At 45.0% G+C, this 25,029-nt stretch overlaps 1 protein-coding gene across 1 annotated transcript in view; it reads right to left on the bottom strand.

Annotated features, from left to right (window-relative positions):
- Positions 1 to 9,458, bottom strand: part of Map1b (microtubule associated protein 1B) — a 97,379-nt gene extending 87,921 nt beyond the window's left edge. The window contains exons 1-2 of the mRNA XM_059276236.1: positions 9,209 to 9,458; positions 858 to 959 (exon numbers count right to left, since the gene is read on the bottom strand). Of these exons, the coding sequence (XP_059132219.1) occupies positions 858 to 959; positions 9,209 to 9,392 (286 nt within the window). The 5' untranslated portion in view covers positions 9,393 to 9,458. The remainder of the gene's footprint in view (positions 1 to 857; positions 960 to 9,208) is intronic.
- Positions 9,459 to 25,029: the final 15,571 nt, after the last annotated feature.

Below are 25,029 nucleotides of genomic sequence, written 5' to 3'. Positions count from 1 at the left end.
TTCCTGATGTTCTTCATTCCTGATGTCAGTGCCAGTAAGAACTCAGAGAAGAGAAGCATATAGACAGAGAATTCTTGATTTTATGTAAGATTCAAATAATAGTGAAGAAATAAAATGTAGTATCGTTTCAGTGGTAACCCCTTTGACAGAAACACCTCGACTTAGAAAGTTCATGAGCCAGAAAACTGTTTTATAATGCCCAAATGGGACCAGATGGGAGAAAGGCATTGCTCGCAAAGAAAGATGAGATGAATCTGCCTAAACCATCACCAAAACCCAGAGATGTGGGCGGGGCACATCCTCCTGGAGAGGAATGTCAGGGAACAATGTCTGTGTCCTTACCTTTGATTCTCTCTTATTCTGAAAGAAAGGCTGTTTTCACAGTAGCTTGGAATATCAGACTCTTCCCCACCCTAAGGAAGACCTGTGAGCTGAAAAACATCTTTTTGCGTCTGAAATGCCAGGTGTCCTTTTTCTTTATAGAGAAGGGACTTAGAGGATCATAGGAGCACCCAATCTGTACTCATAGCTTTGAGTAAAATAAATATTGAAGTAGTCTGTAACCCCTTGAGGTCAGAGACATTGAAACCAAAAAGGGAGATAACCTGGACTTTGAAACCTCTCACCTAGAATCCACACCATAAATAACCCACATGGCAATCAGTTACATTCTATTTTCTTAGATTGTGGCTACTGGCTAAGGTCATTGACACAAATAAAATACAGAGAACTCTGTAGCAATGAGAACTTTTGTTTTGTTTTGTTTTGTTTTTCACATGCTAGGCGAAGTTTTCCCAGCCGACGGTCACTTCCCCCATCCTTTCAAGTTCTAGGCTAACCACTAACGGAAGCCTCACCTGGAACTTCAGGAGAAAATCTTGCGGAGTGTCGAGACACAAAAAGTTTGAGTTCTTGGTCCAAGTTGCATTCAATCAGGTTTGTGTCCCATGATCGGATCCCTGTGGAGGAAGAGGAAGACAGTTGGCAGGCTTCCAGTGAGGCATCTCAGAGCGGGTTTGGAAAGCATCCCTACAGCGGTGTCTCGGGCCTCTCTCTGGAGAGTCCCTTGACTAGCAGTGGATGCTCACAAATGGAGAATGGGGGATCCCTGCACTGAGACACAAGGGAGGGAGAACGGACAGTGGCCTGAGCTGCTGCCCTTCATAAAACGTAAATGCAGCGCTGCCGGAGGCTGGAAGGAAAACGGTTATTAGGGACACGGCAGCCAGGAAGAAGGGGAGAAAGGGTAGAAGATGCCAGTCCTGACTAAGAGACTCCAGACTGATCTTAGCTTCTCCAGGATCCGTCACCAGGTGGCCAGCGTCAGATGCAAGTGGAATAGGCTGACGCCATTAAAGCCCAGGTCTCTGGCTTTCCAAGGATGCTATTAAAGTGTGCTTGTGTGGTTTCTTCCTTTCACTCATTTTCACCTTAGTTTCTTAACCCTTGGATATCAACCCCAAATGGTGTGATCTTCAGTAAGCACGTGGAACTCAAGGCTTGGCCCAGGAGTCCTATCCATTTCTTTCATTTAATCAGCTTGACAGGGAGTGTTTTCATTCACCATTGTGAGTTGTGCTGAATTTTTTTTTTTAAATCCAGAAGAAAAGAAAAAAAAAAACGGAAAAGAGGCACCTTCTTATACTTCCTAAGACTCTGATGGAATTGGGAGTGGGCATGAACTTCCTTGTGTTAGCCTAGAAGAAACAATTAGGGCCAGAGTAACCCACAATCAAGAATGAGAATGATGGGGGCTGGAGAGATGGCTCAGAGGTTAAGAGCACCGACTGCTCTTCCAGAGGTCCTGAGTTCAATTCCCAGCACCCACGTGGTGGTTCACAACCATCTGTAATGAGATCTGGTGCCTTCTTCTGTATATATAATAAATAAATAAATCTTTTTTAAAAAATGAGAATGAGGGTGGTTTCCAGCACTGGCCACACCTCCCCCTCCTCATCCCAAAGGGGATGCCTCAGAGGGAGCACAGAGAGCATCAAATTAGGAGAACACTGGACAGCAGCCAGGGAATGCTGCGAACCCCAGAACCCTAGACAACATATGTGTATGTGTATGTATGTTCACATGTTTGTGTGTTCACATGTATGTGCTTAGACTTTTCTCAACAGACTGCTCATAATGGAGCCAGTACATAGCACCATGACTGTACACTGGAGTGAACATCCTAAACTGCCAAGGACCAATTTCTGAACCAACAAATATTTATTATCCAACTTCTAAGAGAGGGGCTAGAGCCCTTAGGTCTAACTCTGCAAGTGAACTCTCTCTAACCAAATGGCCATTGATTGATTGATTGATTGATCGATTGGTATTTGTGCCATTAGCCTAGAGGGTTTAAATGGCAGTGCAAGAAATGCACCTCTAAATCCTTAATGTATGCCTGTATTTAGCACCATCTGTGGTTGATTAAATGTTCTTATCTTAGGAATAGTCATATGCATTATAATATAATAGATATATAACACATATCTTAATTATATGTAATATCTTGATTAAAGATATACTAGATATATATCTTTTAAAAAATTGTGACACTCAGTTCACTGTACATGTAAAGGTATCTTCAAATTCATTCTCTATCTTTTTTTTTTTTTTGAGACGGGATCTTACTACATAGCCAAACCAGCCTAGAACTCACTCTATCTAGTCCAGCTTGCCCTTAAAATTGTAATTCTGCTGCCTGAGCTTCTAGATTGTTGGACAAAGACATTTTCCATCAAGGGAATATTTTTCAAACAGTTGTATGCCCCTTAGAGGCAGAATCTCTCATAGGAATAATGGGAAGAAGTCAGATAAGAAAGAGTTAACATCCCCAAGTAGCATTCCTAAGGAGAGGCTAAATTATAAGGGAAAATTTTATGAGTCTCCCTGGAAACATTAAATGGCCTCAGTTTGCATTTGTGCTAATGGAATATTTAAATTTTAACAAGAAAGGCATGTTGAGAGTTTGTGGGTCTTTTTAGTGGAGAAATGATAAACGGCTTCTTTTTGTTCCCCGCAGAGCTTGACAGGTTGAGAGGTCTGAATTCATTAGAATATTTTACTTCAACATATATATACACTCTATACGAGCCGCGTGCGGAAAGCCATTGAGTTCCCGTCTGAGCAGCTTTAATTGGAACTGGTGACAGAGCTCCATTTTGTCTTCTGGGTTGTCAAGCTGGGTCAATAAGTTAATAATGAGACATATGTATTTAAATTAAATTCACACTATTTTTCCATCTTTGTTCTAAGTAACATCTAAATGGCTACATTATTTGAATGACTTCATCTGGGGTTAGGCACCCACTCGCTCTTGAGCTGTTGTTCATCACTTCCCCGTGTCACAACACAAGTGGCGAAATGTTCGCTTTAGATTCATCGATGTATTTTACATTTCTAATTTGACAATAGAAAAAAGAATGCTAAGCCTTAAGAAATCCATTGCGTTAATTTTTAAATTAAACCAGTAGACAGCTGATAAAAATAACTCCCCGTGTGTAAACTCCCAATGAAATTAAAACTTCAAGGTTCGTTTTTTTGTTTGTTTGTTTTTTAAATAGCTATTTCCAGCCAAAGTACTTATTAATGATGTACAATCACTGCTGGAATTTATAAAATAAAGATTACAATGGACTTCCTGCTTACTTTAGGTGGAAATGAACATTTTGGAGCCTGATCAATTTTGGAAGTAAGAGACTTAGTAATAACTTGGTCCCTTATGCTGGATATTGTTAGTAAAGGGAGACTCTCAATAAAGATTGACTGCTTTTTATTAAACTTGTAGACCTGTCCCCTTTATGCTTAACTGGGGGCAAAAGTCCCTGATGCTGATGAGCTTTTCTCACGTTTTCCCTCTGGACTCCATAGCCAGAGGGGATGCCCAGATGTTAAGAGGTTCTGAAGAGATTCGGAAGCAGGGAAACCATGCTGTATGTCTTTTTTTTTTTTTTTTTTTTTTTTTTCATGATCCTCTATTTCTAAGGACAAGTTCTTGATTGAGGCTTTGATTCTGTAGCAATAAAAGGGCTTCACCCTGACTGGATTACCCAGGGGCTAACTACCAGAGCGGCTGGAGGTAGTAAGGCTATGTTTCAAATGCCTGGGTTCAAGGGGCATCTGGCGCTCAGGAATGCTCCTGGCTGCTCCAGGATTCTGGCCCAGCCCTGGGAAACAAGCACTATCAAGGTGTCATCCATTCCAGGTGAACAGAAAGCCTCCAAGCATCTTTTCTTTTCGGTTCTCTCAGCCCATGTGGTAGTCGTGCACAAAGAAGCCGCCACGCACGTGGTTTTTAACAGATGGGAAAAGAAGCGGAAAGGCATTTCCGAGCACGTCGAGGTGAAGAAGGAGGAGGAGGAGCATCACATCCTCCGGGGCCTGCAGGCTGGATTGTGCCAAGAGAACCCTGATCTTGTAGGAATGTTCGGTTTGATAAAACCAAAAAGGCACCTCTCCTTTAATGGATGGAAACTGCGTATTCCTAATAGAAAGCAGCAGACCAGAGAAAGGAAAATGAATGGACCACACAGTGCATGCCAGTTCTCAGGGGTTCTACGTGACCGTTGCTCGGGCCTTTCACACGCCGTTTTCCTCAATGGGTCCGATTTAATTGTTCCCTTTGAGAAACAGGCTTTTGAGTATTTCTTGTAAATATCTGAACGGTCAGCCTGTAATCCTATGATTCTGTTTGGAAAACGACACGAAAAGGTAATCTGAACCTTAAATAGAAGCATAAATCCAGAGAAACAACTTAAAAAAAAATTGCTAAGCGGCTTTTTAGAGAAGATTTCCCAGTTTTCCTTTCACCCAACCTTTGGTTACCTCTTTACAAAGCCTGTAATCTAATGTCGGTCACATATGCCTGTGTGATGCAAAAGGCATCTTACAGCACATCATTTCAAAGCACTGACCGAGAAAAACTCACTGTCTTAGATAACATCTTGCAATAGAAGCAAACAAACCGTGATTTAGAAGAATTTATTTCTTAATCTAAAAGTTGGAATTGACTTTGAGAAGTAAGCTCTCAGGGAAGATTAACAGTAAAGCATCGATTTAACGACCTTCCATTTGGGGACTGACCGGCTTGTGTTTCAGCTTGGATCACAGAGCCCTTAGTGGGTAACACCAATTAGGCAGCGCAGGCAAAAAAAAAAAAAAAAAAAAAAAAAAAAAAAAAAAATCCATCTGCCTTCTGACTTTGGAAGTGTGAAGACGAATATAATAAATGTAACACATTCTAGCATCTCTTTAACTCCCACCATATATGGTTTTCACTTTTTTTTTCCTTGCTAGAAGAAAATGAAAATTAAACCCCAAACCTTTCTCAGGTTCTTCATTTTCTGGTCTACCATTTTGGAAAGAACATAATGGGGAAAGCAGCACTGGGCTGTTACAATGTAACCAGCTCGGGCTGTTACAATGTAACCAGCTCACCTCACATCTAAAGATGCAAGGCAGTCGACATTGCAGTTATCTGTCTTCTCATGAGCACATCTTGTTTAGTTCCAATGTCACCTAGAAGGACAGCTGCCTTATAAAAGTAATTGAAAGCACCAAACTGACCCTTAGTATTCATGAGATGGTTTGGTTTCTTTAAAAAGAATGGCATGAAACAATGAAAATTCATTGCACCAGGCTTTAAATTCAGTTTGCCGGGTATTGTTGTATTGAGCCTAGATATTAAAATATACCCAAATGCCAGCATTTTGCTATAAATAAGGACATCAGGCTAACTCCACATTGGAGCCAATCAGGAAGGGGCAAATGAATCCGTTGGTGGTGGCCACTGTGGTTTGGAATCGAGTTCTATATAATTACATCAGTGTAGCTGGACCAATGCAAGGAAGCACTATTGTTTGAAGCTCTGGAAAAGAAATGATCAACCCTGACTTTGACTTTGAGCTCTTCTAACACAGCTGAGCAAGTAAGAGTGACCATTTTTCTTTCTTGATCTCAAGAAACACTTAGCATCCATACTGGGGTGTTTCAGGCCGGTTGCTTTACTGCATTATTTACCATCCCTCTGCAGGGGTCTAGACTTTTTTTTTTTCCTTTCCAGAGTGCCCTGGGCAATCAATCAGATGGCAAACACGCCTGTCTCTAGGGTCTCCAACTGCACAGTGCCTTGGTTTGGATGGGAAAGGAAGAGGAAATAAGAAAGGCTAACAGATGAGAAGCTGTTTTCCCAGCCTGCAGGCAGCTCACAATCAGAGCTGAGGCCCCTGGAGCAGCTCCATCTTGCTTCACATAATGTAGCCCACAGGCACCAGCAACAATAGCAGTGGCATCAGAGTGACCTCTGGAGGAGGCCCAGCTGGGATCTGCCAGCTGAAGCTGCAGCGCGTCATGCCAAGGAAACAGAGCCTGCCTCCCTGTTGCTAAGTCATCTCAGACTCTCTGAAAAGCTGGGAAGCAGGATTTTCACTTATCCATGAAAGGCTGGCCAGTGTGAGCTGCATCGGAGACCCCAGGACCCAGGAGAGCACTCTCCAGAGGATCAACAACATCTGTTACTACCCTGGAGGAAATGGCTGCGCTCACACACTTGGTTGATTCTTAATGAGATCGATACAACCATTTTAGAGATCCATGCAAAAACCTGAGCAAATTAGGGAATTAAAAATCAGAAAAGCATGGTGATTGCTGAGTGAACATTGGGGTTGGTGGGTGGGGTGGTTTCTGGGCTGTTTCTTATCTGGACAATGCAGGTGTGCTCACTTTGTGAAAACTCAGTGAACTGCTAGCCCATGATTTGTGTTTTTTCCTCTCTCACTAATACTTAAATTGAAACTATTTTTTTTTTAATGTTTTGAAGGCAAATCTGGATTTTAGCACTAAACGCTACCAGTGTAAAGTGAAGTAAAGCTAGGACACACATCACAGAATTCCTTGGTTGCATATTTTCTTCCAGGCTTGAATAAACCCTGGAGTGGAACACCTAAGGGATGGTGAGACCAGTAACAAAGCAGGAAGATAATTGTAGTGGGAAGGTGATGGCCGAGCCGCCTCCCTTTACGGAGCGCAGCCCACAAGTGGATGACCGTACAAAGACAAGGTCTGAAAACGGCTGAATCTTTCCCAGATGATAACCTGCCTGTGCTACCATCTGACTCGGTCAGGCAAGCTGTGACACTGCAGTATCGGCCCTCCTGCCACTGCTTTGCGATATGACCTTGAGTCTGTCCCTCACCCTTCCTGCCTCCTTGGGTCCCCAACCTCTAAAAATGGGCGTGATGATTCCTCTCCTGGCACCACAGTGGATGGAATCCTGAAATTCTGGAGATGAAAAGGCACTTCTTAATATATTATTTCCCAGCAAGGCTACCTAAAGAAAAATGATTTTTAAAACACCCAGCCATTAATTCCCACAATAGCCACACCCAAAGTCAGTACGTGTGAGTTTTTCCAAGGAGAAAAAAATGTGCAAATAAACTAAGTTTGAGAAGCAGATCAAAGGCTCATAGTCTGAAAATGAAAAATGAGAGGTTCAGATAAAGCATTCCATTTCTGAAATCTCTTATTCTTGATTTTTCCCCCCCGAGTGAAAAATCATGACTGGCTTCTGCTCACTTTTTTTTTTTTTTTTTTTTTTTTTTTTTTTTTTTTGGTTCTTTTTCTTTTTAGCTGAAAAGGAAAATCCATGCTTTAAAGTTAAACAAAAGAACCGGGTCTGCAACTCCAGTCCCCACCCTGCAGCCTTTTGTTCTGGGGGACAAGTGGCCATTTCCAAATGCTGAGGCAGGTGACAAGCTTTTGTTTATTTATTTATTCATCTAAACCAAAATCATTGCATCCATCTTTTATTGGTGTGAGTGCGAGCGGGAAAGGAGGGCTGCGTGAACGCCCTTTGTCCGCCTCGGGCTGCCGTAGAGACCGCAGTGCGGACTGCACCACGCCCACCAGCCGGTGTCTCCTGGCAGAGACGTTTCAGCACCACCCCGAGAGAATAGAGCGCTCAGCTCAGGCTGGCGCTGTACGAGGACTGGGCGACCTCTGCCAGGGATGAAGGGAAGGATGCAGAGGGGGGCGGAATAAGGCAGAAGCCGGAGCTGCCCATCGGGGGAGGAGGGGGGCCGGGAGCGCAACAAAGCGGCTCACAGCCAAAGGTGGGCGCAAGGCCCCCGACCGCGGGAAGCTCGGGCAGAGCGAGCGCCGGGCCAGCCGGGGGCGCCGCAGTGCGGGGGCAGGTGCGGGTGCCCGGCGCCGGCACTGCGGCAGGCCGGGTGGGGCTGAAGGGCGGGCCGATCGTTGCCCGCCCCAGACTGCGCCCTCCCGGACCCTCCCAGCCCCGCCCAGGGTTCCCCGGGAACCGCTATTCCGCCTCTGCAGAGCCCGCTCCTGGTGCGCGCAGCAGCCCAGGAGCTGGCCCTACCCTGCCATCCCCTCCTCCCATTCAAGCTCTGGTTCCTGAAGCTGAGACTTTTCCAAAAAGCCCACCCTGCAACCTGGGGCCCCATTGTCCTTTCTGAACGCTGAAGCCAGGACCTCAGGGGCAGGAGCGAGGCCCGGCTTCGTCTGGGAACAGGGCGCAGACGGGTTCCATGCCTGTGTCCTCGGGGGAGGGGGGGGGCGGGCGTGGCACTAGGACTAGCCTAGTCATTCCCAGGAAAGAAAGGATCGGGAAGTTTTAAGTCAGGAAGGGCATTCTCTATTCTCAGGGCGTGTGTGTGTGTGTGTGTGTGTGTGTGTGTGTGTGTGTGTGTGTGGTGTGTCAGGGGCGGGTGGCACGAGGTGGCTATGATAAGGACGATTCCCATGCGGGCCTTGGCACATGGTATTTCGACCCCAGGTTTTCAGGTAAGGGGAAGGAGGGTCCCAGCCTTCGGCTAGGGCGAGAGGGGAGCTGAAAAGATAGGTTCTGCTGGGTCCACCCCACCCTTTCTCCGCCTGCGGTTGCGGTTTTATTATGGCCTCCGCTCCTCTGACACCTGCATTTCACTGAGCACGAGAGGAGGTGGCCAAGTCGGCGGTAGCCGCAGACACAGCCAGGTGACCCATCCCTCGGGGCTATTAAAGATTCTTTCTCTGGATCTCAAATAGAATAATTTGGAAACTAGCTCAGAAAAGAGTCCAGATGGAGTGTGGGAGGTGGCCTAGAGAGGCGTGGGTGCGGGGCGCGCGGGAGAACAAGGTGGCCCTTGCGCCCTGGGTGGGGTCGTTCTGGCGCATCTCCCTACGTACGTCCCCGGGGGGCCGCGGGACTGCTTACCCAGCTCGATGTTGCCGATGGCACGCCTCAGGTGCTCTTCGGTCACCGTCTCGCCGACCACCACCAGCAAGTAGAACTTGCTGTCTAGGAAGCGGTGCGACAGGCTGGGCGAGGTGGACGCCGCCGGGTTGGCGATGCTGCCCGATGGCTCCGGCTCGGTGGCTTCCACCACCACGGTCGCCATCCTGCCGGCGCTGCTAAAGCCTAGGCGAAGTGTTCCTCTCCCGCCGCTCCTCTGCTCTGCGGCAGGAGAAAAGATTATCTCCGAAGGTGCTGTCTCCGCTCCGCCCCCTGCGTCCCCCCTCCTCCCGACGCGCGTCGCCTCCCCCTCCGCCCTCTCCCGGCGCGGAAGAGAGGAGCGGGGAGTGAGAAGCCGGGGAGGCGGTGCCGTTTATATGGAGACTAGGCTAGGAGCCTGGGAGGAGGAGGAGGAAGAGGAGGAGGAAAGGACCACCCGGCACATCCTCGTGGTGGTTGCCTCCACTCCTCCAGCCCTTGGCCCAGGGCTGATGTCATCTGCAGCAAATCATTTCGCCGGCGGCCCGGAAGTTGGAGGGACGAGGTGTGTGGACAATGGTCTGGGCAGGGCCAGGAGCCAGGCTCTGAGGGACCCAAAGAACTCAGCTGTGGCCCTGAGGGGGGCTCGCACCACGCCCCTTACATACACACACCTTCCTTTCCCCAAACCGTCCACCCTCCGGTACCGGAGAGGGGATGACTTCCTGTTTCAGAGTAGGAGTATGTCCTGAGTCCCAAGTGCACATCAGGCCTCTGCCTGTGTCCCATCCATCATGAAGAGTAGCTGCAGCAGTTACAGTGGGCGCTGGATGAGGGTACCAAGAAAACTGGAACCTGTCTTTTTGACCTTGTAGATTTAGAAAGGCGTATTTATAATTTTTTTTTTTTTAACAACAGAAATATTTACCACCTTCACGTAAAGGATACTTTGCAAGCCCTAAACCTAATTTGTTCAGGCTTTGGAGTCTAGTCTGGAAGGACTAATGCTGAAAAAGAACTGGCCTTTGGTGCTCATGGGAAATGAATGAGAAGAGGCAGACATATTATGCTAGATACAGATTTCTTTTTTTAATATGCTGAACAGATAGCATCGAGCATAACAAAGAATAGAGAAGATACTGTCTCTGCCCAGCAGGGTTACAGTGACTATAATGTGCTTTTCAGTTCCTTGGGGATACAGAGGCAGAATTATTTTGTGTGACAGTGATGTCTTTTAAGATACCCATAGCTTTGGGAGTTTTTATTGCTTTTGTCTATATTTAGAAGAACTCATAATAATGTTTCTAAAGGCCATCATATACATCCATTTCTCACAAATCTAATGAATATGTTTCTGTCTTAGGACAGGCAGGGAGGGCAAACACTGTACAATTAAAAAAAACAAGATTAGAGTTTTCATGAAGAAAGTTAGATGGAAATAGTAGTCAATACCCTTAATATTGGACTATATACTAGTTTAAAATGACAGTTGGAGGGACTGTAGCTCAGCTGGTAGAATGCTTGCCCATGCCAGCATCATAACCACTGGGCAGTGTAGTCCCAGCACTCAGGCTGTGCCGGCAAGGAAGATCAGAAGTTCAAGGTTATCCTCAGCTACTGATGAGTTCAAGACCAGCCTGGGATACATATGACCCTGTCTAAAAACAAAACAAAACAACAACAAAAAAATACCTATTGTAAGATTTTTCAAAATAACCCAGTGTCTTAGGTGTTGACTGCCATAACTTACTAGTTACATGCCTTTTGCCCTGTTTCTTTCTTGAAGCCTGGATAGGCTATTTGGTGGGCAGCCAAAGACTATGCTAGTCTGGTCAATGGAGACTAAAGCTAATGTCTGATGTATGGCATTAGGGGTCTGCAACAAGCTTACTGCAAAGATTTGGCCACCAGTGAACAAAAACTGTATATTTAAGTGGGAAGTTGATGGATGTTTGGTGAAGACAGTCATTTACTCTTAGGTAAGGGCAGAGGGGTGATCCATGGTGAGGAGGCGAAGAACATCTTTGCAGAGGTCATGCATCTAATGGCTTCATCTAGTGAGTTACCTCCGTTTCTCTGAACTACCATTGCTCCTATGCATAAGAGCATTCATGTTTCTTTTTGTCATGAATTCCTGTGAGAGACTGGTGGTAGGAAGATTTATTTCTGCTCACAGGTTCCTAAGTTTCCGGCCATGGGCTGCTGCTTCTGTTTCTTTGGGCCGAACATCATGGGGTGGTGGTGCATGTGTAATGGAAGGGCTGCTCACCTCCTCACAGCCAGGAACTGCTGTTTCTTCCTGTTTCTTTCATCTGTGTCCAGCCTAGAGGGCAGTGCTGCTCACATCCAGGGTTCTTATCTAACTGTTAGCTAACCTTCTCTGGAAACACCCCACAAACACACCCAAAGGTGTGCTTTACTAATAGCCTAGGTGTCTCACAACCCAATCAAATTAATAATCAGGTTGATATCAGTGCTCTTTTACCTAGTTTATTTTACTTAAATTTATTTTGGAAAAAAAAAGTCTGTTTCTATGTACATGGAAACACTAATATCACAAATAAATAGGAGGTAGCCCTCCAAATATACAGAATGGAAATGAGATACGACTTCAATGTCTGCTCTACACTGTTACTATTTGCTCAAGATTGAGCTTGAGGTACAGACTATCTCAGACAAGAACAGAGAAGAGTTGAAACATACTAGCGCCTAACTGAATTGTTCCATATGTTGCAACAGAGTGTTGGATGAGAAGCACAGCATGAGGCCAAGGAGCTGACTCAGTGGGTAAAGGTGTTTACTGCCAAGCCTGTATTTCTGAGTAAATTCAATCCCCAGGACCCACACAAGGGGAGGAGAGAACAGACCACCATAAATTGTCCTCAGACCTCCACACACATGAATTCATTCATTAAAAGAGAAAAGTGCAACCCAAGGGGCTGCTTCACTATGGTGGCCTGTACAGCGAAGTCATGTCCACGAACCTCTTCACCCATGCTTTGCAAACCAGAGACACGATGGTCTTCACCATGCTTTGTAAACCCAGAGACACGATGGTCTTCACCCATGCTTTGTAAACCCAGAGACACGATGGTCTTCACCATGCTTTGCAAACCAGAGACACCATGGCAGAGCACAGACCAGCAATGGGGACTGCTACTTTGTACCTCTGTGACATCAGGCAAGTAATTTTGGTTCTTTTTTTTTTTTTTTTTTAATGTTCAGCCCCTTTGTTGCAAACGTGGGAAGAATCAGAACTTTGCAACTGTGTGAGGAAAGAGTGACTGATAGAGACTTCAGAAGCTCTTAATCCAGCAGATGGAACACAGTAAGCAACCAAGGCATGGTTGAATAAGTGCCATCCCCATGCCCATTTCCTTAGACAGCGGAGTCAACATAGCTTTACAAAGTGTACGGGTGACTCCACCAATACCTCTGGGAGAAAAACAAAAAAAACCAAAACAACAACAAAAAATCAGCATATTCAGCCACTCCTCTAAACTAGAAGAGTCCCCACCCCTAAGAAAAAGGAGACAGTTCTAAAGAAAAGGAAAACTAACCTCTAAGGGAGCTTGCCTGTATCCCCAGCTATCTGTGACCTCACCTAACTGTCCCAAAGGCACTGCACACTGGGCATGCTCCAGACACAAATCATCTCTACCCTCTAGACCTGAGCACTCATGTCTCCTGTTCCATTGGACAGTGGCGCCATCTATCCCACTGTGTAAGCCGGAAACCTCACAGACGTCTTGGATTCTTCCCTGAGCCTTACTTAGCTGCATGTTCAGCCAGCCCTGCATGGAGTCTGGTCAGTTTCACCTTCACCTTCGAGATGCCTCCTCAACCATCCACTTCTCTCCATTATCACAACCCTAGTCCTCACCGTTATGAGAGGTACTATATATAGGTTAAAAAAAAAAAAGTTCTGGAGTAAAAGTTCCCCTCATCCAGACATGCTGGTGATAAACCCATGGTTTAGAGTATCCTCTGCTACTTATTCCCTGAGGTCATAATTTATTAGCTGTGTGACCTTGGGCAAGGTGCTTACGCACTCTGTCCTGGTCTTTTCTTGTATGTAGTGCCAATGGGTACCAGCTTCCTGGCAGGGTGCTAATAGGGTTTTTGTTCATTTGGTGCCATGCTGGGCATGAAACCCAGGACTGTGCACGTGGTAGGCAGACACTCTCACCAGTTCAGGCTCCATCCCCACCCAAGGGGATAATAGTACAAGTGCTTGTAAGTGTCTCGTATGTATGTAGTAAGCACTCAATATAGGTCAATTGATGGTTTATTGTTATTTGCCATTCAGTATAGACCATTTCAAACATGTACAAATTAGACAAGTTCATGTAAGATTATAATTATTGGGAATGATGTTTTTTAATAGTTTGCTTATTTAAGTCAAGGTCAGAATAAGATCTATGTACTTAAATTAATCAGTTGTTTGTTTGTTTGTTTGTTTATTTGGTTGGTTGGTTGGTTTGAGACAGGATCTCTCTATGTAGCCCTGGCTATCCTAGAACTCACTATGTAGACCAGGCTGGCCTTGAACTCACAGAGTCTGCCTGCCTCTACCTCCAGAGTGCTAAGATTAAAGACCTGTGCCACCACACCCTGTTCAGAGTGTTAATCTTTACTCTGTGTGCCCTGACTCTTCTTGATTTCCCTGTGATGTTTTTGTTGAAACATTTATCACCAAGAGTTTCACAGAGTCTGAATTTTGCTGGGTGCATGAATGTTTTGTTACTGAATACCTCTGAATATCTCCTGAAAGTTTTATGTCGTAGGATCTGAGAGCTTGATCGGAGGGCTGGGGTAGCCTAGTGGTTGGACTGCTGCCCTACCATGAGTGAGGCCCTGCATTTGATCCCTGTAATCCTAGCTCTTGGAAGCTAGAAGGAAGAGACTGGGAAGGCCAAGGTCATGCTCAGCTCTGCCGCAAGTTGGAGGCCAGCCTGAGCTGTATGAGACCTTGTCTCTAAGTCATTTCATTAATTAAAAGATTGGCCAGATCTGAGCTTTTTGCAACTATACTTCATAGATGATAGTGGTTTCATTGTATGATTTTCATTAGGTCGTTACCTAATCCATTATTTATTAAGAATTTGAAAATTCTAATATTTTATTATTTACTCGACAGCAAGGAGGCATTAGTTAGGAGAATTCTTACCTTGTCAGTTGGTTAACTTAAGATACATTCTGTACAAGAAAACAAAAGACAAACACATGGCTCTTTTATTTACTAATTTTCAACATCCATTCATTCCATACCGTTCTCCCAAAGTGACTGATATTTTTTCTCTTGTTAAGATCCAACATGGATCTGTTATTCATACTGATGTTTTCATTTCCCCTCCATGGCCAGGAGTATGCGGAATACTTCCCACCTACCTTGTATTTACCCACAGAACCAGGATTTATCCATTTCTCTAAGGAACCTACATTACTTAAGTAAAAAAATAGGATTTAGAGATGATAATTTTGCCTGAAGGTCACTGCCCTCTTGGTCATTGTTTCTAGATATTTTCAGTAAACACAAATGAAGAATCTTTTCTTTTTCTCTTTTCAAGATGAAAGACGAGATGGGTTGACAGTGTCAATTGTCACTCCGGTCAAGGCCACAGAGGTTGGGCTTGTCCTTTGTCTTAGTCATGCACCTGGAATTCCAGTTCTCCAAGACAGCAAGGACAGGCTTAGTGCAGAGAGCCGCTCATTTTCTCCGCCTTATACTTCGGTAGCTACACCATAAAAATGCAATGCTTTTGCCAACTGTAGGGTTACTAAAAGACCATTTAAATGGTTTTTTTGCAATTATTTTCGTTCTTAGCTTGTATCACACTGGAAAACCAAGACGCTCAGTCACCGGGCACTGAGGATGACCGGTCCTTTGTGTTCTCCATCATTATCAACGCGGCACTGTTGGGGCAGCGGCAAGATAGCAATATCAACAGGATTACCGAAAACAGCTTGCAATTTCTTTTTGCAATTTCTTTTTGCAATAGCTATCTCCCCAAGGCACACAGTTTTATGCAGTCTAATTAATTAATTCCCTTTTATAGGATGATGCCATTAACTCAATACATAGATTCATTGGTTTCATGTGCAGTATTTCTGAGTTGATTTTTAAATTTAATTTTGCCTTATGATTATGAATGTATGGTTTCAAGGTCAAATTTATAAGGCAATTTTTGTCCAGATGACTTCAATCTCTACTTATATTCCCTCCACCATGCTCCCTGAGTTTTTCTAGAAGCACATCCCCCCACTCCCTACCCATTGCCTGGGCTTATTTAGTATTTCCTTTTAAAAAGGCAAATACAGGGCTGAGGGTGTAGCTGCTTGGCAGAGCACATACATCCTCAGCGTGCACTAGGCCCTGGGCTCAGGCTCCAGCACCAAAAAGAAACAGTAGCTACATTCGACCTAGTAATATATCCCGGTGAGAACTCTATAATGATATATATGTATAATCCTCGTTCAGTTTTTATTGCTGCATAGTAACCCATTGTGTTTATAACTTACTGATCGTGGACATTTGAACTATCTCTAGCTTGACTTATATTATAAATAATAGTTACTTTTCTCCTTGCTGTGGCGAAAGCAACTTGTGGAAGGAAGGGCTTCGTGTGGGCTCACTGATGAAGGTACAGTCCCTCATGCTGGGGAAGGCGTGGTGTGGTAACAAGAGCATGTTCAGGCTCTTGCTGTGGTGGCAAGAGCCTGAGCTAGCCAGCCCTGTGTGTCCACAATGAGGAAGGAGAGAGAGGGGATTGCTCGAACTCTGTTCCGCTTCTCCGTTTCCTTTTTTCTTCATTGTGGGACCCCCCGCCAGTGAGAGGGTGCTGTCCACATTCAAGGCGGGTCTTTTCTGTTCAGTTAAAACTCCACGAAAGTGACTGTAAGGTCATGCCAAAAACGTTGTCAAAGGGATTCTGAATCCTGTCAAGCTAACAGTGAATCTTAGTCACCACGGTAGTTATTAGCATTGTTTTCTCCCTTTGGAGCAACTGGGTCTCGTGACTGGTTCCCACATTATTTATTCTGACCCTCAGCCAGTTTGTGATTCTTACCACAAGGAGAAGGATCTTACCCGATTGGTCGTTTTATTCCACTCACACTTGAAGTCTCATATTGTCTTCAGGATAAAGACCAAACTACAACAACAACAACAACTACTACTACTACTACTACTATACTTTCTTCTGGTTTTATCCTTTTTTTTTTTTTTCTTTTCAGAATCTCACTATGTAGCCCTGGCTATCCTAAAACTCCCTATGTAGACCAGGTTAACCACAAACTCAGAGATCCACCTACCTCTGCCTCCCTACTGCTGGGATTAAAGGCCTGTGACACCATGCCCAGCCCCGAACCAAACTTCTTAACATGGTCTACAAGCCCCCTAGTAAAGTCTAGCCCCAGCTTTATGTGGGATGGCCTTCTGTATGCTGTGAATATGTGTTGCTCTCATTGGTTGATAAATAAAGCTGCTTTGGCCTATGGCAAGGCAGAATAGAGCCAGGTGGGAAATCCAAGGGAGAGACAGGAGAAGAAAGGTGGAGTCTGGGAGACACCATCCAGGCTCCCAAGGAGCAACATGCCAGCAGACTGGTAATGCCACAGCCAAATGGCAATAGTTAGATTAATAGAAATGGGTTAATTTAAATGTAAGAGCTAGCTAGTAATAAGCCTGAGCTATTGGCCAAACATTTATAATTAATATTAAGCCTCAGGGTGATTATTTTAAAAGCAGTTGCAGGTCTGGGTGGGACAGAAAAGCCTCTGTTTACACCAGCTCATTTCCTGTGGGCAACCCCTAACCCAGCTGACTCCTGTCTTTCAGCCTCCGCCACAAGAGCCCATGTTCAGCCTCTCCTTCCTCCCCTTCTTTCCCCAACACTGACTAGTTCACTCTCCTAGTTAATACGGCCTAATCCTACAGATGGCACCTCAGCTATCACTTCTGTGGTAAGGCCTCTCAAACTAACCACTTATAAGCACGTGTGTCTCCAGGCCTCAGGTGTCTTCAGTACTTATCATTATCACCTATAGAAGTGATTTCTAAACTTTGTCTTCTCTATTAGACTCTGTGCTCTATATAGTGAAGGCCATGTCTTCACACCTAGTGCACTCATGTACACACACACACACACACACACACACACACACACACACACACACCAGCTCACCTCAGTATTCATAGTGCCCCACATAGGGTCTGTGTACATTTAGTAGCTGAGGAGCCTCTCTGATAACAAAAGGACTGTGTCTGTGAGTTGTGTTACTGTGTGAAGCATTTTGATTGCATGGCCTTGAGTTAATTTCCACCAGCCTCCTCAGCTTGGGTGTTTTTGTTGTTTTGTTTTGTGTTTTTAAGAAGGAATACAAAAAAGCTGAATGGATAGGAACACGGGGGAGGAGCTGGGGAAACTTGGAAGAGGGAAAAGACTATTATCCAAATGTGTTTTATGAAATTCTCAAAGAACAAATAAAAACATTCTTTAAAATTAAAATGATTCTAGGGTGTCATTCAAGGCCACTTTTAGCAGTAAGGATGTAGCCTGTGTTAATTCAGCACTGGTTTGCCTTGCCTTTCCAAATTCTAAGCTAGGGCTATAGAAAACAGCAAAGTTTGGGAAGAAACAAGGAATTAGGGAAATGATTTCTAATGGATGAGCTATTAGAGACAATTTTAATATGTGCTGTGTCATTGGCAGGGGTACAGTTCTCTCAGGGCCATTTACATTCTTTGTGCAGGGCATTTCTGTAAACTCAGTGATTGTAACTCTCAGCTTCAGGGAAGTAGCTTATACTCACTCCTACTTGATTATGCTTGCCTGGGAAATTGCCTCTTCTTATGGTAAGATACTGGGGGATGGGATATATCACCTTAGGAGGAACTGTGGTCAAATAAATCCCTTCCAGCTGCATGAGCTGGTCCCTCCCATCACTCCTCAACAGCCAGTGAAGGAACCATGTCAATCCCTGTGACTGGAGAGAGCACAAAATGCAGGTTCTCCCACTGTGTTAGTCAGCAACTCTGTGTGTGTGTATACGTATGTATGTAAACACATATGTGTAGTTTTATGTGCATAGACAAGTTTATACGCACGTATACACAGCTCATCCCCCAAGTCAATAATATTTTCCATATGGTTCTTCAGCTAGCATTCCCCTCTTTGAAGCTCTCTTCAGAGACGTGAAGATCGACCTCATTTTCAAACCTCGTGCACAGGAACCCACGGGCTGAATTCACTCTTCCCCCTGTCGTCAATCCTTCTGCTGACCTTTGCTTTCTTCTGAGTGATGTGGCAATGCCCATGTTTCTACGTGTGTTCGGCTCTCTGGGCACAGATGGCTGGAGTAGAATAGATGGACTGAACGTGCTATCATGTTTTAACTCGGACCGCCTCCTGCCAAGTGACTGTCCCAAGGGAAGTCAGCGGCTGATACTCCTTCTATACCGTCACTTCTTCCCCCAGATCACAATCTGAGTGTTGGTGAGTTTTCCTCATAACAGATAAAAATACTTACTTAAAAATCGAGATTTTTAGGGTGTGTGTGTGTGGTTTTTGGTTTTTGGAGACAGGGTTTCTCTCTGTAGCTCTGGCTGTCCTGGAACTCACTCTGTACCAGGCTGGCTTCAAACTCTTAGAGATCTTCCTGCCTCTCTCAAGTGCTGGGATTAAAGGTGTGCGCCACCACCTCCTGGCTAAAATCAAGGATTTGCCCCGCTCCCCCGGAAAGAATCTTTTAAATCACATTTCTCCCCTTTTTTTATCAACTAAGCCCATGTGTTCTTAAATGTGTCTCCTCCCCACCCCGCTTTTGGATTGTTATCTTTTTGTGTTGTTACTGTTGTCTTGTGCTTGTTAATTTCTTAAATTTTACATCTGTGTATGTATATGAGTGGCAGGAGTGATTGAGTGAGTGTGTGTGTGTGTGTGTGTGTGTGTGTGTGTGTGTGTGTGTGTGCGCCGTGATACACACTTTGGAGAGCTGGTTCTTTCCCCCAACCGTGTTGGCCCTGGGTATTGAACTCAGATCATCAGGCTTGGCAGCATATACCTCGCTCTACCTGCTGAGCCATCTTGCTGGCCTGTTTTGGTTTTGTTTTTGAGATAGAGTTTGATACAACCCAGCCTGCCTAGAAGTCACTATGTAGCAGGAGATGACCTTGAACTCCCGACTCTGCTGCCGCTGCCTTCCAAAGGCTGCTGTCACTGGCTTGTGCTGCTGTGCTTCTCTGAACTATTTGAGTGTGGGGATCTCAACACATCTGGGTAAATAAACCTGTCATCAACGCGTGCTACGAATGTTTACTCTCTCTGTCGGGTTTTATGTTTTTGATCCACTTCTGACGGCGTTGACCACATAAAACATCCCTTCCAAGTCCAACCTGTCTTAAAAGGAAGAAGCTTCTTCATTTATGAATTATTAGGTTTTATCTTTCACCGAACCGTAGCATTCTAATAACTTTACAGGCACGTTCAATTGAGAGAGTATCATTATCAGCAAAGGTTTGTAAAGGAAGGAATATTTGAAATTGCCCTAGAAGATATTTCTTTTTTTTCTATCAGGGCATAGAAGGAGGATAAGCTCCATGAAGGGACAGTGCGTGCAAAAACAGCCAGCAGGAACAAGCACTCCGAGCTCACGCCTGAAAATAGCTGGTAGTCCCCCTGCCCCACCCCTTTCTTTTATATACGAAGAAGAAACAATGGTGTCCTGAGCAAACTGTCCTGCGCCTGCTGAGGGAGCTTCTCCACCCACCCTCATCCTCATCGCGGAGGGCAGGCATCCCTGCTGCTTTTGACGGACGCATAGAGCTCCTTAGTGTGTGTAAACCTGGCCGTGATGAAGCCTCCCAATCCTTTCTTCAAAAATAGCAGTGCTCCCGTTACAAACTAATCAGATAACGCAAACAGCACTGCAGTCGATGACGGTCCTCTTAAGTTAGAAGCTCTCCACAGGGAAAAATGCTTCAGAAATTGCTGAGTCAAGGGAAGCACATTCGTAATATTGAAAGATGTTGACAGTGTGCCTCCTTTACATTTTTGTGTTGGTGTGTACTCGACCCGCAACAGACGACTGAGCTGCTTCCCACAATGTGAGGATGTTCAGTTTATTTGTTCCAGTGTTAAAGATAATAAATGCTATCTCTATGGTTTTAGTAGTGGTGTGTGTGTGTGTGTGTGTGTGTGTGTGTGTGTGTGTGTGCGCGCGCCGGTGCTCATGCAAATGTGCATTTGGAGGGGAGAAGCTGAGGTTAACTTCACATGGCTTTCTTTGATCACTTTCCACTTTATTTTTTGACACAGTCTCTCACTGACCCTGAAATCCATCCACTTGGCTAGGCTGGCTGGAGCTTCAGGGGTTCACGTGACTACCCGATCCCTGCCCCAATGAAGGTTATAGGCACACAACACCATACCAGTTTCTTACATGTTCTTGTGGTCTGAATTAAGGTCTCTGTCTTCCATAGCCATCTCCCCAGCCCAGCTGCACTATCATGTAAGTGAGGCTGAGTGGGTTTTTATTTCAGTGAGCTGTATGCTTTGTCCTTTACCTACACTGTGGTGGATGATTTGTGTTTTTCTTATTTTCTTATTGATTTGTGTGTACTCTTTCTATATTAGGGGAATTAGCCTTTTTGTGGTATGACTTGCATATTTTTTTCCCTCAGGTTGGTATCTGTTGTTTTGACTATTTTGCAGATCTTGCCATAGGGAATATCTTTTTCTTCCTTTCTTTCTTTCTTCCTTTCTTTCTTTCTTTCTCTCTTTCTCTCTTTCTTTCTTTCTCTTTCTTTCTTTCTTTCTTTCTTTCTTCCTTCTTTCTCCCTTTTTTCTTTCTTCCTTTCTTTCTTTCTTCCTTTCTTTCTTTCTTCCTTCCTTCCTTCCTTCCTTCCTTTTTCTTTCTTTTTTTTTTTTTTTTTGTTTTTTGTTTTTTGAGACAGGGTTTCTCTGCGTAGTTTTGGTGCCTGTCCTGGATCTCACTCTGTAGACCAGGCTGGCTGGGATTAAAGTCGTGCGCCACCACTGCCCGGTGCCATAGGGTATATCTTTAAGCAGCTGTTTCATTTATGGCTTCTGGGTCCTCTACTGTACTTAAGCCTTAAGACGGCCTTGCAATTCTTAGACTGTACAAGAAGAATTTTCCCAGGTTTTGTCCAGTGCTTTGAAGACTTAATTATTTAATATTTTTTTATTTCTCCAGATGTAGACTGAGATCTATCACTTATTTGTTCCTAAGCTCCTTAGCACTTTGCTGATGCAAGGCCTTACAACATGATGCAATCATTTGGTAGCTTATCTTTCTCCTCAATTGATTTGGGGACCTGTGAGAGTGGGGACTTTGGTTTTATGCTTTTATTTCTTCACTCACCCTGCCTTCTGCCTACTTCAACCCCAGCCCCAGCTCAGACGTGCTGCTTTCCACTGCTGGGGGAGGTAAAATTCCACCTGAGTTGGGATGAGGCTGGGGGAGGGGGGGCGTGTTGCTGAAATGAGATTGGGAAGTTCTTGTCCAGCGCCTTTTCATTAAACTCTGGCTCCTACTGAGTACAAATGCCAAGTGAGTCATTCTGACACACCAGAGGACTGCGTGCCAAAAGGCAGGGAATTAGGCTGGAAATAGCCAAGCCTGCTTGAAGATAGGTTTCTCAGCCGGCCATGCAGACAGGCAGCCACCCTGCCCACAGAGGAGCAATCTCCATCAGACTTACCGCTCAAGTACAGGCAGAGCTGCAGATACAAATGTGGGTCCCTTCCCTGGGTACCAGCAGCCCCTGGGGGCCAGTCCTCCCAGCTCACAATCGGGACAGGTGTCTCTGGCTAGCAGAGACACTCTAACTAAGGTAGGAGGTGTGCCTTGAGACTCCTGGGGGAACAGCGAGTCCGGAGAAGTGGTTGTGTCTCCTGCAGAGCTCTAACACAGCATAGCTCCTGGAATCTGTCCCCCTGTAATGCTGTTCTAGTCCCCGCCCCTTAGGAAGGTGGGGGCCCAGTTGACTCTTACTTTCTCAAGAAAGTAACAGATGCACAGAAACATAGTGTCAGGCACAGAAAAGGAGCCGGGTCCAGATCGTAAAGAGTGTGAAGGAAGATGCAGTTACATCCAACCAGGAGACCAGGAAAGTTCAGAAGGAAGGGGCGCAGCTGCCATCAGAGCTGAGCAGCGGAAGGTCACTGTCAGGTGTTTGAACAACACAGATGGAGCCTGGAAGGGAATGTAGACAGAATAATGTCCCCGCTGTAATCTCTGTGTCTTGGACATGTCATTTTAATTCTGTGGTCCTCAACCTTCCTCATGCTTCGACCCTTTAGTACAGTTCCTCGTGTTGTAGTGTCCTCTAACCATAAAATTATTTTCGGGGCTACTTTGTAACTGTGATTTTGCTACTGCTACGAATTGTGATGTAAATACTGTAGGAGACAGAGGTTTGCCAAGGGGGTCGCGACCCCACAGGTTGAGAGCTGCTGTTTTAACGGCAAGAACCTTGGCTGATGTGGTTGGGTGGAGGATTCTGAGGTGAGATGATCTGGTCACAAGGATCCTTATAAGAGAGTCAAGGTGTCAGAGTCAGAGGAGGTGTGACATGGAAGCGGGGAGAAAAGGGTGGGGGGTGGGGAGGGAGCAGAGGAGGAAGACAAGACTGAGATTTGAAGATGGGGAAGACGGTAATGAGCCATGAACGTTAGGTGGCCTCTGGAAACTGGGAAATCTAAGGAAATGGATTCTCCCCCAGTGACCCCAGAAGGAACAGCACCCTGCTGACACCCAGATATGGCACTTTCGATCTCTAGATCTGAATGGTAATAAATGAGTATTTTACACCGCCCAGTTTGCGATAATTTGTTCCACAGCAGCAGGACACTAATGCAATGAGTTAGACAGGCCGCTCTTCGAGTAACTGTGTCTGGGATGCCCTCATGTAGTCTGGGATTCTGGCCAGCTCTGCTAAACCCTTGCCCACCCTGCAGGTATCATGGGTAGAACAGGGTTGGAGCTTCCTGGAAGCCCTCCTGGCTTGCCACCTCTCATCCCTGATGTCCTTGCATGAACAGACAAGGGACAGGAACCCACCCTCTGCATAGTATGAAGCTGCATAAGAATACCTGAAAATTCTATGAACAGCAATACAGTCAACACTGTCCCTTAGAAAACTGGGTGGCATTGCTCAAATTCATGGTCACTAAGTTTCTGATTTCCCATTAGGTGGTGTGTTGCTGTTTGGCAAGACTTGGTTCTGTTTAGGAGTCTGTCATTATTTGTGGATTAGTTACTTTCCAGATGCAGTGTGTGTGTGTGTGTGTGTGTGTGTGTGTGTGTGTGTGTGTGTGTGGAGTGTGGGGTATATTCAGTTTTTTAAAGTGATGAGAAAACAAGAAACCGTATGCAGATAGCCAGATGAAAGAAAGCTTTCTAGTTGTGATAGTAGGGAAAAAAAGAAGCATTTGTCTGGCCACTCACACATTCTTGAATCAACATCTTTACTAAGCATCTACTATGTACCAGAGATTGTATGGGTCCTAGAAGAGATGAGGAGGGGAAAAAACAGATTTGGACCAACCCTCATTGTCTTAGGGTTTCTATTGCTGTGAAGAGACACCATGACTACAGCAACTCTTTTTTTTATGTTTTGTTTGTTTGTTTTGGTTTTGGTTGTTTTGAGACAGGTAGCCCTGGCTGTCCTGGATCTCACTTTGTAGACCAGGCTGGCCTCAAACTCACAGAGATCCGACCGTCTCTGTCTCCCGAGTGCTGGGATTAAAGGTGTGCCATCACTGCCTGGCCAAACACAGCAACTCTTATAAAAAAAATGTTTAATTGCTGCTGACTTGCAGTTCAGAGGTTTGGTCCATTAGGAAGCATGGTGGCATGCAGGCAGACATGGTGCTGGAGAAGGAGCCAAGAGTTCTATGTCTGGATCAGCAGGCAGCAGGAAGAGAGAGTGACACTGGGCTTGGCTTGAGCTTCTGAAATCTCAAAACCCACCCCTAGTGACACACTTCCTCCAGTAAGACCACTCCTACTCCAACAAGGCCACATGTCCTAATAGTGCCCCTCCCTATGGACCTCTAGGGGCCATTTTCATTCAAACCACCACACTCTTCAAGCAGTTGTAGGAAACAGGAAAAATAGAGAAGTAGGTATTTAAGCATTCTTCTCCCAACTTTGAGGCCAAATTGACAAATACGTGTTTAATGTGCATAATGTGATAGTTTGATTCACACAGTATAAAACAATTACCACCATCAGATTACTTAACATGGATGTCACCACACAGTTACCATGTGGTGAGCTTTTACACACACAGGCTTGTGTGCTTATGTGTGTGAATGCATGTGGTATGTGTGTGTGCATGTGTGTGTATGTGTATGTGTGTGTGTATGTGTGTGTGTGTGTGTGTGAGAGAGAGAGAGAGAGAGAGAGAGAGAGAGAGAGAGACTTAATATTCTTTTAACATTCTTTACATAGAGAATAAGAGAAAGTTCAAAATGTAGCTAAAAAAAATTGTGATAAGCCTGGCGGTGGTGGCGCACGCCTTTAATCCCAGAACTTGAGAGGCAGAGGCAGGCGGATCTTTGTGAGTTCAAGGTCAGCCTGGTGTACAGAGTGAGATTCAGGACAGGCGCTAAAACTACACAGAGAAACCCTGTCTCAAAAAACAAAAAATAAAACAAAACAAAAAATTGTCATGCTCCAGAGTCTGTGTGGAAGATAGCATCTCATTATTTCCTTGACACAGTGCTCCTCATCAACACTGTGGATAACAGGTAATATTACATCCTGAGGAAGCAGGACAAAAGTCACCATTGTTC

This window comes from Peromyscus eremicus, chromosome 11 (assembly GCF_949786415.1).
Source record: "Peromyscus eremicus chromosome 11, PerEre_H2_v1, whole genome shotgun sequence".
Taxonomy (NCBI): domain Eukaryota; kingdom Metazoa; phylum Chordata; class Mammalia; order Rodentia; family Cricetidae; genus Peromyscus; species Peromyscus eremicus.
This window is presented reverse-complemented; position numbering and strand designations above follow the sequence as displayed.